A 22392-nucleotide genomic window follows, 5' to 3' on the forward strand; every position below is an offset into this window, starting at 1 on the left:
CAAAACACTCAAAACCCTATTCAGTCACAATACACAACATTATCCACAAACCCTCAATGCTCACTCTCATCATCACAAAACACCAATAACTACACGGATAGCGATAGCGACATAGAACTTAACGAAACAGAAAACGAAAATAAACATCCTTGGCAAGAAGTTGGCAATAAGAGAAAAAGGGTGAAAAGACAAACAACTTCAGAAATTACCAACCAAATCCAAACACAAAACAGATTTGATTCCCTCTCAAAAGAAAATCTAGATGAACAAACAGACAATTTATCAAATACACAAAACACAAATATCACCAAAAAAGATCCCTCACCGCCACCAATCTATATTTATGGAGTTACTGACTATAGTGCTATGATAGCAAACCTTTCAACTGCAACTGCGGCAGAAACCTATTACACCAAAACCATTTCAAATAATACAGTAAAAATTAACCCTACAAACTCACGACACCTACAAGACACTCATACAGCACCTTAGAAAAGAAAACATTGTACATCACACTTACCAACCGAAACAAGAGAGGGCTTATAGAGTTGTCATAAGATGATTACACCATTCAATACCCACAGGAGATATCTCGCATGAATTAAATAATAAGAGTTTTAAAGTTCGCAACATAATTAATGTTAGACATAGAGTTACCAAAGAACCATTTCCCTTATTCTTTGTCGATATAGAGCCAAATGAAAACAACAAAAACATATTTAACCTGCAAGTCCTACGAAACTGCATAATAACAGTAGAACCACCTAGAATAAAAAATACAATAGTACAATGCACAAGGTGTCAAAAAATACGGGCACTCAAAAAGTTACTGCCTGAGGCCATTCGCCTGTGTTAAATGCGGTGGATCACATGACACAAAAACCTGCAAAAAAGCACGCGACACACCAGCAACATGTGCCTTATGTAATGGCAATCATCCAGCAAACTATAAAGGATGTGCTATATATAAAGACCTAGTAAATTCGAAAAACAAAAATATAACAAGCAGCATTCCTATACCTAGAGTTGCAAGCCTAAATAATAATAACACTAATGCTCACCACATACACCAATCACACGTAACATATGCTCAAGTTGCAGCAACTAATACTTCTTCACAAGACAACAACAATAATTCAGACCTTTCAAATAAACTTACAGAATTCCTCCACGAATTTAAAAATATGTTTGCACAATTGATAAACCAAAACAGCATGATACTAAGCATGCTTACAACAGTGATAAATAGAACGTCGTAATGGCTAACTCACTTAGAATAGCAGAGTGGAACGCAAATGGTCTAACAAACCATGTGCAAGAAATTATACTATTTCTAAAATTAAACAAAATAGACATCTTGCTTATATCCGAGAGTCACACAACTGAGAGGTCTTTTATAAAAATTCCACACTACTCTGTCTATTACGCAAACCATCCAGATGGAACAGCCCATGCTGGTTCAGTTGTAATAATTCGTACAGCTATAAGACACTACGAACTTGCTCCATATATCACCAACAAAATTCAGAGTACTATCATAAAAGTACATGCGCTCACCTTTCCATTAACAATAGCTTCTATGTACAGCCCACCACGCCACACCATCAATCTGGAGGAATACAGAGAGTTTTTTGAACAACTTGGCTCACATTTCCTAGTGGCAGGGGACTGGAATGCAAAACATACAACCTGGGGAGCAAGACTGATATCTCCAAAAGGCAGAAATCTATTAAAGATCATACAAGATAATAACCTGAAATACCTAACAACTGGTACCCCCACATACTGGCCCACTGATAACAACAAAATTTCTGATCTGTTAGACTTTGCTATAACTAATAGTCCAGAGAAATAAGGTTTTTCTCGTGACACATCCCCCTCCAGGCCGAAACCAAATTTTTTGAGTAGTTCGGACATCTATATTATTAACCTATATGTTTCCTGCAGCCGATTTTGATGATATACATAGTTATAAACAAATGAAGATCGAAAAACGGTAAATTATCGCTTTTTTCGTCTATTACCAAAAAGTTAGGCACTTTAAACAAATTTGAGAGTAAGAAACTCATAAATCGTATAAAAAACTTCAATATGGCATTCGCTGAATATGTCCAACCTTATTGGTTGCTTAGAAAATTGCAAAATAAATCATAAATATTGAGTTTTTATAAATATTCGTAACTTAGGTAAAAATTAACTTAGAATCTTCTTATTAAGCGGAATGCCGAAACTTCTTGTACTTAAATTATATTTTAAATTTCAAAGCAATTGGTCAAATAGTTTAAAAGTTATTTAATTTATTTTTCCCAAATTCTTTTTAACACTATAAGTCAGAAAATTATGATGTTACAATAATACTTCGGACAGTTTATGAAAGAAGAACATTTATACTATTACCTTAATTAAAAATAAATGACAAAAAATAATTTTAAACAGTGTAAAATTATTTTGCAAAAACATGTCCATTTTTTGCTTACTTAAAAACAATTAGAATAACTTTTTAACCGTTACCCGTAGAAAAATTATTTTTTCATATTTAGAAAGACTGAATTTTTATACACATTTAGAAAGAAAAACAACTGTTCTAGGACACTTAGGGACAAAGTTAGCCCCCCCATTTTTTTAATTCACATGTTTTTGCAAAATTATTTTGCAATATCTATAATTATTTTTTGTCGTTTTTTTTAAATTAAATTAATACTGTAAATTTTCTTCTTTCATAAACTATCCAAAATATTACTGTAACTTCATCATTTTCTGACTTATAGTGTTGCAAAAAAAATTAATTTTGGATAAACAAATTAAATAACTTTTAAACTATTTGACCAATTGCTTTGGAATTTAGGGTGTAATTTAAGCACCATAAGTCTCAGCATTCCATGCAATAAGAAGGTTCTAAGTTAATTTTTACATAAGTTATGAATATTTATAAAAACTCAAAATTTATGATTTATTTGGCAATTTTCTAAGTAACCAATAAGGATAGACATATTCAGCGAACGCCATATTGAAGTTTTTTATACGGTTTATGAGTTTATTACTCTCAAATTTGTTCAAAATGCCCAATTTTTTAGTAAGAGACGAAAAAAGCGAAAATTTACCGTTTTTTGATCTTCATTTGTTTATAACTATGTATATCATCAAAATAGGCTGCAGGAAACATATAGGTTATTATTATAGATGACCATATTACTCGAAAAATTTGGTTTCAGCCTGGAGGGGGATGTGTCACTAACACGATATTTTTTTTCCTTATTTCTCTGAACTATAAGGGAATACCTGAAATACAGTGGGTGATCATATTATTAGAGCCACCTCAGAAAATTATACTTTTGTTTAATAATGGTATGTAAGTTTTTTCTTTATACGGTCCACGTTGCCTTTGAAACTTTAGAAATGGATGCTATGTTTCTGTTGGAGTGATTAGTATTGAATATTAAAGTTTTAATTTCTGCTATTTTGCTTGGTGAGATGTCTTTGGATTTCCCATGGTGTTCTGGTACCACTAGTGTAACGAATGCGCAATTTTTACTAAATTCATAAAGAATAGTATAGGCCTGTCAGAATATCACTAGAGAGCAATGGAAACTCGAAAAGTTTATTAAAACTCTAAACACCAAGAATACAAAATAATGGGCACACGAGTTGCAAGCTAGTCTGGGCAGCACTGACAAACAATGGCATCTGAGTCACGCATTGACACACATGCGTGTTGCCACTATTGTCAGACTATTTATTGCACTTTCATAAAGTGTAACAAGACAGCCAAATGGAAACAAATCCATTAATATATGATACAGCTCAATTACATACCCTTCCTCTAAAACATTGAATTTTACTAGGTGGCTCTAATAATATGATCACCCACTGTACACAGCGACATCACCCCCAGTTTTGATCTACATTCGGACCACAGTCCCATCTTGATTACCTTAAGTACCAATATAATTTGGAAAACTCTTGCTCCAAGGCTATATTCCAGTAACACGAATTGGGTTCAATTCAAAGAAGAAATCAATGAAAAAATATCTCTTGACATTCGACTCAAGCACAAAAACGATATTGAAGAAGCTGTAAAATATTTAACGGGACAAATACAACAGGCCGCTTGGAAAGCTACTCCTGTAAAGGAAAAAACCATTCATGAAAGGTATAGTATACCCCTCCACATTAGAACACTAGTAGAAGAGCCCGTCGCAAATGGCAAAGAACAAAAAATCGCGATAGATAAAACAAATCTAAACAGGCTCACACACAGACTTCATTCCGCTATCCAAACAGCCAAAAACGAATCCTTTGAAAGATATGTCACAAACCTTTCTCTTGACGACAACTCTCCTTGGAAAGGCACAAAGAAATTAAAAAAGCCGGTAGTAATGAAAAATCACCAATTAGGAAAAATGATGGAACCTGGGCTTGATCAGATATAGAAAAATCCAACAGATTTGCAGAACATCTATCAACCGTCTTCTCCACCCCACAGGCCAACGATATTAACGACGAGAAAATTAGAGACTTCCTCAATGCACCCTGTCAGCTATCATTACCACTAAAATACTTCTCACCAAACGAAGTCCGTAACGAAATCAACCTGCTTAACCCTCATAAAGCTGCAGGATTTGACCTTATAACTGGCGAAATCTTAAAAAAACTCCCAAGAAAAGGTGTCGTCTTAATAACCATTATTTTTAATAGCCTCCTGAGACTATGCTATTTTCCAGTGCAATGGAAGTATGCACAAATTATAATGATACCTAAACCTGGTAAACCTCTAACTGAAGCCAGTTCGTACAGACCAATAAGTCTTCTTCCGACTTTATCAAAAGTATTCGAAAGGTTAATCCTTAACAGAATAGAAACAATAATACCTATAGAAAACCTTATCCCAGATCATCAGTTTGGATTTCGCTCAAATCACTCAACCATACAACAGTGCCATAGATTAGTCAACAAAATAAAAGAGAGCCTAGAAGGGAAACAAATCTGTCTACACCAGCATTCCTTGATATACAGCAAGCATTTGATAGAGTGAGGCACGAGGGTCTTCTCTTTAAAATAAAAACTCAGCTAACTGACCAAATCTACCTCCTCCTTAAATCATACTTGTCCGACAGATACTTCCAAGTTAAATACGAAGGTACTCTATCCAACTACCACCAAATAAAATCCGGAGTACCTCAAGGCAGTGTACTTGGCCCATTCCTTTACCAAATCTTCACTGCTGATATTCCTATTAGCGAAAATACACTAATGGCAACATTTGCGGATGACACTGGTATATTAGCATCAGACATCAACGAAATATTAGCATTTAACAAATTGCAAAATCATCTCAATGAACTAGAAGACTGGCTTAAATGCTGGAAAATAAATGTCAACACAAACAAGTCTTGTCAAGTAAATTTCACAAATCGAAGAATTAGATGTCCACAACTACACCTAAATAATTCACCTATACCAATAAAAACAGAAGTAAAGTACCTGTGCCTTCATCTAGACAAAAAACTTACTTGGAAATCACATATTGCAGCCAAACGAAGACACCTCGACCTAAAAGTTAAAAATATGAGCTGGCTAATCAACAGAAGATCGCAACTTTCATTAGAAAACAAACTGACCATCTATAAAACAATACTCAAACCAGTGTGGACATACGGAATCGAGCTGTGGGGCTGTAGCAAACCATCCAACACCAAAATACTACAGACATTCCAGTCAAAAACTATTCGTATGTTAGCTAAAGCCCCATGGTATGTGTCAAACCAAACCCTTCATGCAGACCTCAACATCCCCTTTATCAATGATGTGATTGCTGACCACTCCAGAAGATACATGAATCGCAGCGCAGACCACCCAAACCATCTCATAGACGAATTATTCAACCCCCCACTGGTTGACAGACGTCTGAAAAGACTTTGGCCAGAAGACCTAGCTGCTATGTAAATTCCAGAGAGTCGTCAATGGACGACACCTGCCACAAGCCAAGAACATACATCATATTTACTTATACCTCGTCCAATTTACTTACCGTTGCACGTCATCCGCGCCATAGCCTGTGACACGATACCAACACGAAATATCTAGGCGGTAGGCTTTAGAATCATTTTGATTCTAAAAAAGAACACACCCACCGCCTAAATATTTCGTGTTGGTATCGTGTCACAGGCTATGGCGCGGATGACATGCAACGGTAAGTAAATTGGACGAGGTATATTATTGTATTGAAGTACTAGATTGTAAATTAGCAATAAATAAATAAATAAAAAAAAATGTGCAAACTATACAATAACAGATAACTGAAAGTTGTACAAGTTGTCCTTTAGTTTCATTTTCAACTGCTATAACGTCATTTTATATTTTTATTTTTTTTTGGTTGGTTGCAATTAAAAATTAAACAAGTTTTGTAAAAGCCTGAACTACGTCTGTGAATTTATTGAAATTTTTAAATTTCAACTTACAACCTGCAACTTACCGAAAAAATATATTTCCAAGTCTTACTTCATAAACACATAAAACTTAAAAAAAATGAAAAAAGTGATTCTAGTTATATCAGTCTCAAATAGCCTGATTAACCTCGCTAAAAATCACAAAAATGTAGAAAAACATGTTTTTTGGGGGGTTTAAAGGTGTTTCGCCCAATTTTTGAATTTCTTAAAGGACTCAGTCACATCAAAACCAGTAAGAAACCTTGATTTGATCTATTTTATAGTCTATACAATGGAAAAGTTCAACAAAAACCACGAAAAAAAAAACAGTTTCTTTTTGGTTTTGAAGGCGCACCTTACGGAAAAATCTGAAAAATCAGAAATATATTGTATCAATCTCAAAAAATATGCAAAAAATCACAAAAACTCTTTAAAAATCCTGAAAAAATATCATTGTTTTTTGAGTTGGGGAAAATGCTCAACATACAGGTCTATAAAAAATAGACACTTTTTTAAAAAAATAAAAATTTTGAAATTTTTAAATTTATTGCAGCCTACTAAAGAAAAAATAAATAAAAACGAACAAGTAACATCTTAGCAGATAAGGAGAGGGGAAAGGTGGGCTAAAATTGAGTTAAGTGATATTATTTATTCACGTAGAACATAACAAAATAAAGAAAACTGAATTCTGGGGGGTGAGGGCATTTTGTCTCTCTTAACCTCCTCCTCTTGCCTTTTGTTACCATTTTCAGTTTGATAGAAGAGAGACCAAATAACTGATACTGAAAAAGAAATCTAGCTCAACACAATTTCTTTTAACAAATCTAAGTATTCAAATGAAAAAGTGAACAAGCAAATATTTAGCTGTCTCTATAGCTTACAATATAATATTATTATTGTTATTATTCATCCACTCTAACTTTTCCCATGAGTCACGATTCATTTTCAAACAAATTAAGTCAAAACATAAAGTGAAACGAACGTCGATGTGTATATACATTTTGTATACTGTATTCTATATACTACACACATTGGTGTACGTTTTGATTTAATTTATTTGAAAATGAATCGTGCCCCATGGGCAAAGATAAAATGGAACTATTATACCTGTGGCTGCAAACAGGTTATAAACTTGTATCCATTTTCAAAAGGCATTTAAATAAGTTTGAAGATCACATTAATGGTATCAACCTCACATGCAACTACTTTATACAATTTTAAATAATCTGTGAACATTACACACTTTGAGTATTTTGGTACTAACTGGTATTCATTGACAAATAGCAAAAGTGTCAGTGGTGCAGTGACATCCCTGCAGTGGTGGATACATGGGGAGGGAAATGGGAAAATTCTTAAAGAAAAAAAAAGTACAGTAGGCAGTACTGTAGACTAATGAGAACCTGGATACTAGATTGTTTGTATTTTTAAAATTTAAATATTTTTAAAATTGAATTAATTAAGTTTATCATTTATTTATTATTATTTTTAATTAATTTTGGGGCCTTTTTAACTGGCATTTGATCTGCCCAAAACCACATTATATAAAATAAAGTCCTGACGATTTTTTATTTTACTGTATTTAGGAAAAAAACTAATACAAGATCACTATAAAAGCTTGGTTTTAAAAATGGTTGAAACATAAAATTAGATCAGTTGACATGAAACTTAAATCACAGACAGACAAATTCAACCCAATAAACCCTCTAGTTAGGAAAATTAAGGGAACTTAAATAATTCATATTGTCAATTGAAATTGTCAAATTGACGTACATTTCATATCTACTGTCATTGAAGAAGAAAAATTATATGTTGCTCCACAATATTGATATGATATTATGCAATTATTATATAAAGGTAAATTTAATTAATTGTATTTTGCTTGCAGTACTGCATTTTAATAACTAATTTTATTTACTACATACAATTGTCTACGTTTTAATAACATAACCTGAATCTTATTTTTTCTTATTATTTTTTTGGTTTATGGCCTTGACAATTATCCAGTAACCAGGACTAATATAATTGGCCAATATAATTAGAAGTGCGAATAAAGTTGCAGAGCGTAGAAATAGGTGTCGCTTTGCCGAACTTGCACGGTCCCAATAAGTTATTATTTATGTCTTTTATGTAGGTAGTTTGGGTTTCTCTTTTTATGTCTTTTTGTTGGTGTTTCATTTAAAGTTCCCCTTTCCACAAGCAAATGTCGGACTTCATTAAGTTGGAGGGTCCGAGAAGTTAGCCACATTAGATTTTCATAGAACGTTGAATTGAAGTTTGACAGTGTTGCCATGTGATTATAATGTATATAATGTATGATATATTGCAGGCTTCAAATATACAGAGAAAGCTTCAAAAACTACCTTTTTACATTATTCTATGGATTTTGATATTTTTTAATTCATGTAAAACACGAACGAATAAATATTTGTTGTTTGTTTTGATATTCATTGCAGTTAATTACTAGAAATTTTTTGTGGCAATTGCCCTAATAGATTCCTGGTGAGATTTGGCAATAGAGTCAGAACGTTTAAATTTGCGTTTGCCAGATTGCACAGATGTTCTGCAGATATACATTTTAAGACTTTCTTTTTATTATATTATAAATATTTCTTTTTATTATTTTATTATTTGGAATTAATGTACCTGTATCTTCTGTAATCTGTATTTTCAGTTGCATATATTCTGGAGCCTGTTATTATCACAGCTTTTTAATATTTCTGTGGACTTGTTTGTATATCTGTGTTTTCAGTTGCATATATTCTGGAGTCTGTTATTATTTACATTATATTTAATATTTCTGTCTTTAGTCAATGTTAAGTAAAATCTTAAAACAGCAGAATTTTACTTATTTTACACTTTTTAACTTTATTATTGATACTAAAATCTTGTTATGTCGACATAATTAGAGAAATTTAAAAAATTTTCTTGTTATTTTATCTACATAGTTAATGTTTTCCATGATAATACATAAATTAATAAAAATACATCACATGCTCTTTTCCGATTTATTTTAAGAACACATGGCAACACTGTCACTGCTTCATTTCCTTATATCTGTAGCTAACTTCTCGGACCCTCCAATTTAATGTTGCCCCAAATGTCTATGTCCACCACTGCATCCCTGTGATACCTCTTATGCTCCTCTAAAAGCATCAGCAACATCCCCTTACAACCAATATGGCCTTTATAATATGTAAACAGTAGACTTTTAAGCCGTCTAATTAATTTGTAACTGAAACTCAATAATTGTATGAACCCAGCAATAAAGATTTTAATATATTATCTTTATTAAGGGCTTTAGATAAATTGCATCCATCTGACAGCAATTTCCCAATAAAAAAACTGTTCATATCTTTACCAAAAAACAAAATAAAATATTTAGAGACAAAAGACCTATCTTATGTTAAATAAACATGAATAAAACTCATAAATAGTAATTTTTTTCCTGATAAGTATCTAAGTACAAAATTGGACAAAATATCAATGAAAAAACATTTGATCATTCTGAACAGCTTCAGTTAGTATTATAATTTTATAAAATAATATAAAGTGTGTTCAACCATATGTTGCACAAGTTTATGTGGCATAAAATCTACAGCTTTTGTTTTTCTTTGTATTAAAACAAAACACTTTAATATTATATAAAATAATCTTAAAGATAATAATAAATTATGAAGACAGCTCTGGAAAAGGGATGACAATCAGAAAACTGTCCACAAAAATCTAATAATTTTAAATGTAGCAATAGCATATTAGTAAAGAATTTCAATTAAATATTTAACCTTGAATAATATATTTGATTTGATGAAAAAATTATTTCTAAATTTGGATATCGTCAACTTATTAAATTTTTGTAAACATGTTAGTTTATGACTTCTAGATCAGGTGTTTTATAAAAATAGGTCTTCAATATGGTTGGTTTTAAGCAAATATATATCATATGGTTTTATAAATAGCTTACCAAAATTTGTTAGGGAATTATCCATCCTACTGAATTTAAGTTAAAAACTAGAATATCAATCTAGAAACGAAAACAAAAAAATAAAATAAAAGTAATCTTTCCTTTTAGTCGGTGACGGTTGACAGATTAAAATAAAAATACTTTGTTCATTTTAGTTCTGGTTCTGAATTCTGAGTAATCTGAAATGTGTGTTCGTTGCTTGTCTCGTAAATTTTTAATTTTGATTTATTAGATTACAAAAGTAAAATTTAACCATTAAACTATCAAGAAAAGAGTCTTTTTTTTATCCCATAATTATCATAAAACAAATTTATCTTGTCGAGCAAAAAATCTGTGACAGTTAAATTACCGTTGCCGCGCGTTTAGCTACTATCATTTAGTTTGACACTTTTGACAGTGACAGTCAATTAACCTTCAAAAATGTTCAGGGGATTTGTAAGAAAATAATTTTCTAAATTTTTATTATTTTTTCAAATTTTCTTTTTTAGGTGTCTTTTTTGATCGGCCTTTATGCTGGAATATATCTAAGCCAAAATTATGATGTAAGTACCAGTAAATTAGTGTTATTTCTCACCAATAAGTTCAAGATAAAATAAACAAATATTGATATTAATTATTTACTTTTGGTTAATTACTAGAGGTATAATTAGAATATATTTACAGTTATACATTTTTGGTTTAAGATTACGTAATTCCTAAAAATTTTCACAAAAAATGGAAATCAAAGTTTTGAATTAAATGACAAAGTTATGATATACACTGTATAAGACTCTCAATAAATTCTTTATGAAATACGGTTTTACCTAATCAATGAACAATTTCCAGAAGAAACTCTTAAAAATATATTCAAATAAAAGAGACTGATTACACTAGTTTACAACCAATTTGCGACTGGAATGCAATATGCTGTTTTTTTTTTAATATTGGCTCTCTGAATATGATTATGATGATAAAAAGTTACTAACACCTAAGATTTTTGAGTTATGATTTTTTCAAAAGAAATGAGTTACGATTTTTGAGTTATGAATATTTTACTAATTTTTTTTTAAAACAGGCATTTTCAATATATCGGGGAGTGATTTTATCAAATTACCATTTTTTCTAAAACTTGTGCATAATTTGACAACACTGGGATATCTAATGTCTACGAATAACACATTAACATCTAAATAAAGAATAAACCAAAGGTAATCCTTAATCAGTAAAACCTACCCATTTAAACTTAAATAGTTCTAAACCGTTTTAACAACTGTTACTTCTGCATGACAAAAGTGTCTGTGTTTTCAAGAAAAAGCAAGCATAAAATTGAATATCCAGATATTATCTCAGCAATAAAGCCGGTTTTCCATGGAGAAGATTTACCAGTTCCAGGACCCACAGCAAATTGGGAGGAAGATTTGGAAATGTATGGCGATAAAAGTAAACCTGATGATGTATTAGAAAAGAATGATTCTTATTTTCACGAAAGCGACGAAAAGCACCTTATTGCATCCAACAAGCCGAATTACATTATTTAGTTCGAGACCTTCACTTGTCCAAAGACATGCTTAACTCTAGGTTCTAGATTACAATAATGGATTTTTTTAAATGGAATTTACTAGCCAGTAAAACTTATAATATTTAGGAACCGTAACCAGGAGCTATCCTAGTTTTTACTATGCAGGATAAAATGTGTGTTCGTGTTAATCCACATAGTGTTATAGGAAAATTGGGATATGCACAAAATTGTGTACAAAAGACTTACTATAGTTTTGTTTCTAGTGCTGACCTTGTGTGTATATAGTATAAAAGAATTTTTATAATAAACAGCAATATTTGATGCATTCTATAACTAAAAATCTAACATTTCACCTGACAAGACAATGTATGCGTGGACCCCTACGCAGAAATGCACGGCACCTTAAGAAGAAGATAACTCAAAATCTATATGTGGTGGAAAATTTTAGTGTTTGAATTCGCATTCAGGGCGCTTTAAACTCCACGGTACAGCCATTTTAACATCTGTCGCAAAAAAATTTTATTTATTTGTTGACTAGTGTTATTAACTGACGTTATTAATACATTTGCTGCCACTTATAGTTCAGTCACTTTCGTATGGAGCCAATACGAAAAGAACCCCATTTAATCCCACATGTTATGAACGCCAAAAGGCGCCAGTGGCACCTGACTCAAGTAGCACAAAACACATTTTGATAACAGTGGCAGCTAATGTGTTAAAAGCCAATTTTCTATTGTATTGAACAATGGAATATTTAAATTGGATATATATGTTTTATAACCGATTCAAATTATATATTAATGTTGAGTCATAATACCCATAAATACAAAGTAAAATACCATAACTCATTATGATAATATTCAATAAATACATTATTTATAGGTACATTTATAAGATAATTTAATATTTCATTAAGTATTAGGATTCAAAATTATAATAAATTAAAACTATACAGAATATCTTTAAAAATTTAGAATAATATTATTAATAATCTAAACTATTGATATTAAAACCTCCACTACATACTAAGACCGGCGGCGGCCGGCCAGGTGAAGTAGGTGAAGATGAGCTTCACCAAAAATATAATTAAATTGAGACAAAAAAATAAAAAAATATAAGTAGTATTATATTATATATTATATATAAATGCTGAAATTAATTATAAACCTACTCTTTTTTAATTAATCCAAAAATTAAAAAAGAATTTCATTATGTAATCCAAAAATTAAAACTGTAGGCCGTTGACGGTCAGATCCTGACCTGTGTCATTTGACTTCTATGACTCAAGCAGTTAGATGAAGACGTGGATGAAATTTCGTTTCTCATCTGCACAAGTATCAACGGTTGTCATGGCAATGTGACGTCATCATATCGGCACTGGTAGTACCCAGATTAGCAAGTGCGGATAAATATAAAAATAAATCCACCATATTCACCTAGTAAAGTTTTAGTTGGATCAGTTGGATGGGTGCTATGATGGGCAGTATTCGTTTTTTCGGAAGATGGAAGACTGCAAATCAGTTCAGTTGGCTAAAGGCTTTTTAGGAGATTTAAATGATTTTGAGTTTACATTTTTAGCAACAGTTTTTAGCGACATTTTTCATATTACAGTGGAATCGCGATTATACGAGTTCCGACTAACCGACCCTCTGGATTAACCGAGGTAGTAAATTTTTGAAAAATTTTTCAAAAAGCCAAATTTTTGAAGATTGGTTTTTTGACGAGTTCGTTTGCGTTGTTGAGGCCCACTTAAAAAAGAAAAATCTACCAAGAAAATCTATTCTTCTTTTGGACAACGCGCTATCTCATCCAGATTCAAATTTTGTTGGTTAGCAGTGACATTAAAGCTGTGTTCTTGCCACCAAACGTCACATATCTCATTCAACCTCTGGACCAAGGAGTTTTAGAGGCTATGAAACGGAACTATCGTCGAAGGCTTCTCCAGGTGTTGTTGACCTGGTTGGATGAAGGAATGACTGTGACAGCAGCCCTTAAAAGGATCACTTACTTACTTACTTACTTATTTACCCACGGGAAAACCCCATTAACAGTAAAAATACAATAAAAAAATGAGGTACAATCATTCATTAAAATATAAAAAGTAAAAATAAGAAAAGCAAAGGCTTGAAAAATGACCAGGCAAGATATTCAAAATATAACAGTTAGAATACACAAATACAATAATAAAATACAACAACATTGCAAGATGAAACCTAATTATCACATGGCAAGAGATCTCCTCAGTTGGCCCAGGCTTATATTAAACAGATCCATATCAAAACCGTTAAGGAAGCACATATATCTATCTAAAGGCATGTTACTACCGTAGGATGTTCTGTGAAAGGCAGTGTTAAAGGTAACATTGTAGCGTAAACCTGGATATGGAACATTAAATCTTATACTATCCAACAAACTGGGACAATCAATAAGTCCATTAATGATTTTGAAAACAAAGACACCTCCTGAAATATCACGCCTAACACTAAGGGGAGCTAATGATAAACGTTGCTCAATCCCAGTGTAATCATGGTTCTCAATATAAGTCTGAGTTTTATAAGCACAGTATTTTAGGAACTTATGTTGGACTTTTTCAATAGTGTCAATATGAATTTTGAATTTGATGGTACGGAGACCAAACTACCGAACAATATTCTAATATAGATCTGACTAGACAACAATAGATCAACCTAACAGCATCAATAGAGAAGTATTTAGAGTTTCTTTTAACAAATCCAAGTAATTTAGAAGCTTTTACGGATAATGAATTGATATGTTCGACAAATGAGAGCTTTTCATCCATGATAACACCTAGATCTCTAACAGACGAGACATATCTAAGAGGTTTACTGTCTATGTGATAAGCAGTATCAATTCTGTTTAACTTACGGGAAAAACTAATACAACAACACTTCTCAACACATAACTGAAGATTATTGCAAATGCACCAATCAAATAAGCGATCCATATCAGCCTGTAAAAGTTTCTGATCCTCAATATCATTCACAACTCGCCAAAATTTTACATCATCAGCCAACATTAAACATTTACTATATAAGAAGCAATTAACGATATCATTAACAAATAAGTCAAAAAACAGGGGAGACGTATGCCCACCCTGTGGAACACCAGAACTTACAGTAATAACATCAGAAAAAAGACCACCCACTTTAACTATTTGGGTACGACCAGATAAAAAGTTTTTAACCCACTCAACAAAATGGACATGAAAACCTATGGATGCCAATTTATCAAGGAGAATTTGGTGATCAACACGATCAAATACCTTACTGAAATCCGTATAAATAGCATCAATCTGCTTACGATCTTCCATATGCTTTAAGAGATCAGATTGGTAGCAAACTAGATTCGTTACTCTAGATTTTTGTCTGCAAAAACCGTGCTGAGATTCAGAAACCGTGCTGAGAAAGAGTTTGGGAATTGTGGATTGAATGCATATACTACGATAATTTTCTATGTCATTCTTCTTACCTTTTTTAAATATGGGTACAACAGAACTCTCCTTCCAAGCACCTGGAAATGTAGAAGACTGTAAGGATTTATTAAATAATAACAGTAATGGCCCAACAACAGTGCACACATTTTTTTTAAAGGAAATTAGGAACACCATCTGGACCGCTGGAAGTTTTATTTGGAAGAGAACATAAACCATCAAAAATATCAGTGACAGTAAAGTCAGTGATATTGAAGCAAGCACCGATGTTGCTATCTAAATGTGCACTGGGTAACTTGAGATCGGTATTACTGGGTAAGTAAACAGTTTGAAAGAAATCTTTGAATAAATTAGCAATACCTTGTCCATTAGAAGCTGACCGTTTATTATAAAACATCAAATCAGGAAGGCTGTGACTAGACAGTTTATCCCTAATATATTTCCAAAAAGAATAAGGGTTATTCTGGAATTCAGCATCTAAACCTCTAATATACAGGGAAAAGCATGCATCAGACAACCGTTTACATTCTGATCGGAGACGAGAGAAATTGGAATAATTAACATCAGACCGATTCTTCATGTTCAGAGAGTGGGCATACTTCTTTTCTCTCGTCAAACATCTAAGATCATGAGAAAACCACTTAGGAAAAGTAGAAGATCTATAGCGTTTCAAAGGTACAAAAAAAGCGATACCTGTAGCAAGAATTTCATTGAAGACTTGAGTTGATACATTTATATCGCTATAACCTAAGCATTCCTGCCAATCTATAGCAGCCAAGAAGTTATTAAACTCAAAGTAGTTGCCGTTCTTGAAATCATAGTAGAATTCATCATAGGACAGACATGAAGAAGAGGATGTGTTTAAGGCCATCAAACTAGCTTCATAGCCGAAATGATGTAAACTATTTTCAATAGAGTTCAAGAGAGGATCACCCGCTCTTGTGACAACCAAGTCCCTATCGTTAGAGAAAACCAGGGCCCGGATTACGTACACTCGATACGCATCGTATCCGCCATGTTTTCCCATAGCGCCTTACGGGAAAACATGGCGGATACGATGCGTATCGAATGTACGCAATCCCTATGCAGCATAGGGATTACGTACATTCGATACGCATCGTATCCGCCATGTTTTCCCGTAAGGCGCTATGGGAAAACATGGCGGATACGATGCGTATCGAATGTACGTAATCCCTATGCTGGTCTAAAAATACATTTCTGTCATTAGGTAAAGAGTTTAGTTGGTAAAATTTTAGGTAACCATAAGCTTGTGCTACATCAACAGCTGGATTACCTCCTGCACAAGCACAATCCTGGAATCATGTTGGTTAGTAATAGCAGTCTGATTTTTGTATGAGAGTTTAATGAAAGGGTAACAAATCACTTGGATGTTCTGTCCGACAAAATACATGGAATGTTTTCGTAATCTGACGTTCAAAATTTTTAAACTGTTCCACAATTAAAACTTCCCCTGTTCCAGTGTTCCCGTACATCAAAGTTTGTCCGACTAGACACTGTTAAACTATGAACAAATTTTCAGCTTGCTATTAATCAACTTTTCTTTGGTACGCGGGATCCAGGCCTATCAGGTAATAAAAATTTTTTACTTCATCTCTTTTAATGCCAATATGCTGGTATCACATTCTGCTTGTGCCTAGTATTGAACCATTGCTGATCTTCCATACTTCTATAAAGGTGGGTATTCCTCTTCCTGAATCAAAGGAGTAATATGCTGGTACAGTACGAATTCTCTGACATAATGAGTATGAATTTAATAAGCCTGACAGCAGGCCTCCCTAAATCTCAAATCGGCATGGATCCTCACTACCTTTCTCTGAAGACCAAATATTCTGTACTCTGTGAGTATCAGGTGCATGACCCCAGACAAGGATAGAGTATGAAAGATATGAGTGGAATATGGAGTGATATGTAGTATATAAATATAATCTCCATTAACCCGCCGTTACACGCGTCTTCTATTGTGACGTGGTTGCACGCGTATGAGCGTCGCCCTCACCTACACCAATTCGACTTATTTCGAGGAAGAATGAATGTCAACATGTATAAATATAAAATGGGTTGTACTCACATATTATAGAAAGTCTCGTAAACCAATTTTTTTTATTAATTTAACAAAACAAAAGTAAAAATAACATAGATCAAAAGCAAGTTTTCTTAATTTTCAATTTCAGCAAGCCACTGAAGAAATTAACGTTCTTTACTCGAATTCATTTTACTAAAAATACAAATTAAAATTAAAAACTGTTCTGAAGCTATTTCTTTGTGGCATTTATGTGATTAACTATTAATATTTTGTATTTTGATAACGACGTCCGAGGTGGAATTCGAAACGTCAATAAAATCAATTTTTCAAGTTAAATTGTGGCTTATTTCCCAATTAGAATAGGTAAATTTAAAAATGGATTCTTAACCAGTGGCGCACCTAGAATTTTCCTCTGGGGGGGGGGGGGTTTGCTTGGGCACCGAAAGTTTTTTGTATTATTTGTGAAAGACAAGTTACATTTTCCTACTTCCTTTTATATATATTTCTATATGCTCTGGGTGGGATTTTAACCCCCAAACCCCTCCTCGGTGTGCCACTGTTCCTAACCTAATCCAAACAATAATATTTTAATTAAACCTACCTAAATATTAAATAAAAACCTAAAAGTTTCTTTGAGATAATAGAAACGTGATTTCACTGTGATTGCACGCGCAGTGAGGAATTCCCTCACTTGAAGAGGGATGTCTCTTCTTTCAATTATCACACAGCCACTGGCCGCCTGAAATATTCTATAACTTTTTCATACCCTCTCATAAACCATGCTAAAGGCATTCCTGGGTGCTTAAGGTTATCGTATTAGTTTACACAATTTCATTGGTTATAAACAAATATGGTGAGGGATTTCCTCATAGCGCGTGTAATGGCGGGTTAAGATTCATTTTGAAAGGGTTCTCAAAATAGAGACTTTTTTGCACAAGGTATTAATATGTTGGCCCCACTGTAATTTTGGGTCCAAAAGAACTCCTAAAAACCCAATACCTTGTTTAGTTTTACTGTTGTTCAGAACCAACCTATTTGCAGCAAACCGTTGCTCATTTCTGTGCTCTGCCACCATAGAACCCTCCAGCACATCCTCAATATGTAGGCGAGCGGTAGCAACCCCTAAAATTATGTTATCCCGACCACGAAAATCAAATTTAAGGTGAATGACCAATTTTGGTCATTCTTTATGTTTTCAAGGTTGCTGAATCCAAATATGGAGTTTATTTTTATCTAGAGTTGGTGGAACATGTTCAAAAATAAAATTTTATGCAAAAAATCAATTTTGATGATTTTTCAATTTTACATCGCTGTAAATATTTCCTTTTGAAAATTCTACTGCGTCATCTTTGAAGTATTTAGATAACAATCAGATTTGTCCAAAATGTTTACACAAATTAAAAGAGGAGTTGTTAATTTTTAAACATTTTGTCGTCAGATTTCGTTAGTTTCATGTTTAGGTACTTAAAAAAGTTGAGTAACCAACTTTTTAGTTTATTCAAAACGTAATTTTATTTTTTTTTATTTTTAGGGTAAAATTGCGATTTTGACAATGTTCCTCCATCTAAAATTCAAAATAAATAGTTTCGTTTTCAGCACTATCAAAAACATAAAGTATGATCAAAATTAGCCAGTTACCACACCATGGTCAGTATCTCGAGAAATAAGCGTTTTTTTGGGGGAGTGCCACTCATCTATAAAGTCACATAACTTTTTTCCTATTACATATTTTGAATTAAACTTTTCCAGAAAACTTCTTCATGACTTATGTTTTAATCCTGTGTTGATTAAAATTATAACCTAAAATGTTTGTTACCCAACTTTTTTATGTAAACATGAAACTAACGAAATCTTACGACAAATTGTTTAATTTTAATTTGTTTAAACATCTCAGACAAATCTCATTGTTATCTAAATTCTTCAAAGATGACACAGTAAAATTTTCAAAAGGAAATGTTTATAGCGACCATAGATACAGCGAGGTAAATATGAAAAATCATCAAAATTGATTTTTTGCATTTTTGCATAAAATTTGATTTTTGAACATGTTCCACCAAATCTAGATAAAAATAAACTTCATATTCGGATTCAGCGACCTCGAAAACATAATTATTTCTAAACTCAGCCAAAGTGTTAAGCTATTATTCACTGAGATTTAAGAGTACTTGAGGAAATCATGGAAAGAAATATCAAAAAAGTCCAAGTGTCCAAATCCAAAAAAGGTACAGTAAACTATAACAAAAAAGGATATAATATAATCGTCATCAGTGGTGCCACAACCCTAGTTGAGCCTCAACCTTCTCCAGTCGTTTCTGTCCATCTCCAACTGTTGCCAATTTGCTGTACTAATATTCCTCATCCACAATGACCCTCCATCTCAGTATATCTTCTTTTTCTATGACACTATAGCCCAAATTAAGCCTTGGCGTCCTTTATTTTTTGCCTCCACCCTTGTTTGTCTGTGACTGCTCTTCTCCATACACAGACTCCTAACAGGGCTTGTGCATCGCTGTTTACTGTGTTTTACATCGCTGTGTACTAGTGTTCAGTGCTCTTTTTGGTCTGGAATCCTCTCCCATTCTTATCACATAGTCTTGGTCTATCTCTATCCTATTTTCTACTGGTACTGCTAATAGTATTCATCTAGGTAGGTACTTTTTATTTGCTCTGACACATACATCTCTAAGCCTACTTATTTTTATGTAAGAATTACATCTCTACCATTTACTATACCTCTTTATACTTCTCATATAATTCGAAATAATATTGATTTATCTATGAAAATATTAAAAAAAAATTATAAACATACTGATAGTGACCACAGTCAAAACATTGTTCAGTGTCTATTTCAAACTGGTTCACTATTAATACATATTATGCATCTATGTAAGCCACATCTGTTGTTTAAATTACTATATGATAATTTGATTTTATTTTACAGGTGCCTAAAGTTGATGATCCAACAGCTCTATATGATAAAATAAAGGAATTTGCAGACAGCCATAGGAAAAAATAATCTAAGCTTAATTACATGTTTTTATTAATTTTAAGAACTACACCTATTATAAATAAAAAATATTACAATTAATATAGTTGTATTCCTCCACCCAAATATTCAAGTCGGATTGGGGGCTCTACAAAAGCCAACCAATCGCTGGCGTAAGTGGGCAACAGCCCCATACTGTGACATTTATACAGAGCTAAACCTATGTTTACGAAGTTACCTAACACATACACAATCATTTGTAGAATGGCGTTAGATGTTTCCATCATCTTAAAAGTAGCCTTAGTAGACCAAATTGCTTGTAAAGGTCTCATCAACAACATTCCGACCATCATGATGGGGAAGATTGATATGGAATTCCCGGCCATGTACATTATAAAAAGGTTCATAGGTACTTGTTTCATGGGGGCTAGAGCTAAGTCCCATGATTTCTTTGTTATTAATCTAGACACGTCAGTCTTTTTAGACACTTCACTGTTAGAACCGATGGTAGATGAGCTGTAGCCTGGAGGTGAAGCTAACGGTTCGGTGGATACACGAGTTATTCTAAAATTACAATGAATTATTACAAGAAATACAAAACATGGATGTTGTACTAACCTGACAGAATCAAGATTCCATTTTGATCGCCGATTTTGAACTTTGTTAGACATTTTCAAGTACCTGTATAAAATGGTCGATACAACAGTTATTTAATTATTAACATATAAGTGAAAAGTACATAATAAATTAAGGTTACTACTAAAGATGACTGACCACTATTCTATCCTCATTTCTTTTTTGACAAAAGTGTGACAATCTTGTCATGGGTAAATTGACATTTGACAGAGAAGAGACTGTCTATTTAAAAAATTGAATTGAAAATTGAAACCTATGTAAAGATACAATACAGATAAAACCCTGCCTTTTTAATTATTTATATTAAAGGGGTTTTATAGATATTTTCAATGTCTATAACTTTTTATTTTAAATCGGGGTCATTCTTCTCTGCCCTCTTTCTAAATCTAAAGTCGTTTAAAATATTAATTAATGAGCACATAGGCGGCGCTGAATGAATTTTCCCTGAAAGCCTTTCGAAAGAAAAATGTACTTCAAAAATGTTTCAACTACTGGATATTATAAGGCGCTTTTCCGTCTAATAGCTAAAAATGTTTTACTAAATATTAGCTTTTTAAACAAATTATAAATATTTACCTAGAACTCTTATTTTTAAAAGAAAAAAGAATAATATACATAGGGGAAGGTGGTACACAGTGAGACGCGGTACAAAGTAAGACAATCAATTTAAATTCTTAAGTTTTCTTCCTTTAGCTTCGCCAATCTACTTAAGGAGGGATATTACATCCCAGATGTCGCTACTATTGTTATTTTTGCAATATGGTGTAAATGTGTTTAACTAAAACGTGTTTTCGATAGTATAAAGTTACATTTAAACCAATATTCAGAGGAGAGGAATATTTTGCTGAAACTATAAGCAGTTTTTGAGTGATCCCAGCTGAATATTGACGCATCAGGTGTTGTGAACAAGGTACGTTGTTGTTTAGAACATATAAGTTGTTGTACTTTTTCAAAATGGTAAATTTCAAAATAACGTCCAACAGTACACAGTGAGACAAGCATTACTGGTACACAGTAGGACTGTCTCACTGTGTACCACAAATGAGTACTAACACAATTACCTGAATATAATGATACCGTTTTTATTGCAGATGCCTAAAAAACTTAATGTTCCACGCAAAATTGGCAAGGCTTCTGCTGAACAGATGTCCAACGCTCTTAATGCTGTCATTGATGGAATATGTTCATTAAGACAAGCCGCACAATAATTTGATGTCAAATTTCAAACCCTTCAGAGATATATGTGCAGAAGAAAAGAAATAATCCTGAAAATTTACCAATCATTATGCAACCAAATTATTCGGTGAACAAAATTTTTACAGATGAACAGGAAGATATTATGTGTAACTACATTAAAACCTGCACTAATATGGCGTACGGCCTAACCACCA

The 22392-nt window shown here is 32.7% G+C and overlaps 3 protein-coding genes across 3 annotated transcripts in view; 1 reads left to right on the forward strand and 2 right to left on the reverse strand.

Annotated features, from left to right (window-relative positions):
- LOC126887874 (traB domain-containing protein) overlaps positions 1 to 10732 on the reverse strand; it is a 37630-nt gene extending 26898 nt beyond the window's left edge. The window contains exon 1 of the mRNA XM_050655770.1: positions 10387 to 10732. Coding sequence (XP_050511727.1) covers positions 10387 to 10411 — 25 coding nt within the window. The 5' untranslated portion in view covers positions 10412 to 10732. The remainder of the gene's footprint in view (positions 1 to 10386) is intronic.
- Positions 1 to 20467, forward strand: part of LOC126887875 (formylglycine-generating enzyme-like) — a 76874-nt gene extending 56407 nt beyond the window's left edge. Inside the window, exons 4-5 of the mRNA XM_050655772.1 lie at positions 10875 to 10928; positions 20321 to 20467. Coding sequence (XP_050511729.1) covers positions 10875 to 10928; positions 20321 to 20395 — 129 coding nt within the window. The 3' untranslated portion in view covers positions 20396 to 20467. The remainder of the gene's footprint in view (positions 1 to 10874; positions 10929 to 20320) is intronic.
- LOC126887879 (ER membrane protein complex subunit 4) lies at positions 20398 to 21229 on the reverse strand. The gene is made up of 2 exons (XM_050655775.1): positions 20984 to 21229; positions 20398 to 20929 (listed from the first exon to the last, which is right to left on the reverse strand). The coding sequence occupies exons 1-2, from the start codon at positions 21034 to 21036 to the stop codon at positions 20464 to 20466; spliced, it is 519 nt and encodes a 172-aa protein (XP_050511732.1). The 5' UTR covers positions 21037 to 21229; the 3' UTR covers positions 20398 to 20463.
- Between the last annotated feature and the right edge of the window lie 1163 nt (positions 21230 to 22392).

This window comes from Diabrotica virgifera, chromosome 7 (assembly GCF_917563875.1).
Source record: "Diabrotica virgifera virgifera chromosome 7, PGI_DIABVI_V3a".
In the NCBI taxonomy this organism is placed as follows: domain Eukaryota; kingdom Metazoa; phylum Arthropoda; class Insecta; order Coleoptera; family Chrysomelidae; genus Diabrotica; species Diabrotica virgifera.

What these genes read in the sequence shown, in the direction of transcription:
- LOC126887879 (XM_050655775.1), bottom strand. Translation starts at nt 21,036, where the DNA reads ATGTCTAACAAAGTTCAAAATCGGCGATCAAAATGGAATCTTGATTCT. An exon ending in TGGAATCTTGATTCTGTCAG is followed by an intron (nt 20,930 to 20,983) that starts GTTAGTACAACA and finishes TTGTAATTTTAG; the next exon opens with AATAACTCGTGTATCCACCG.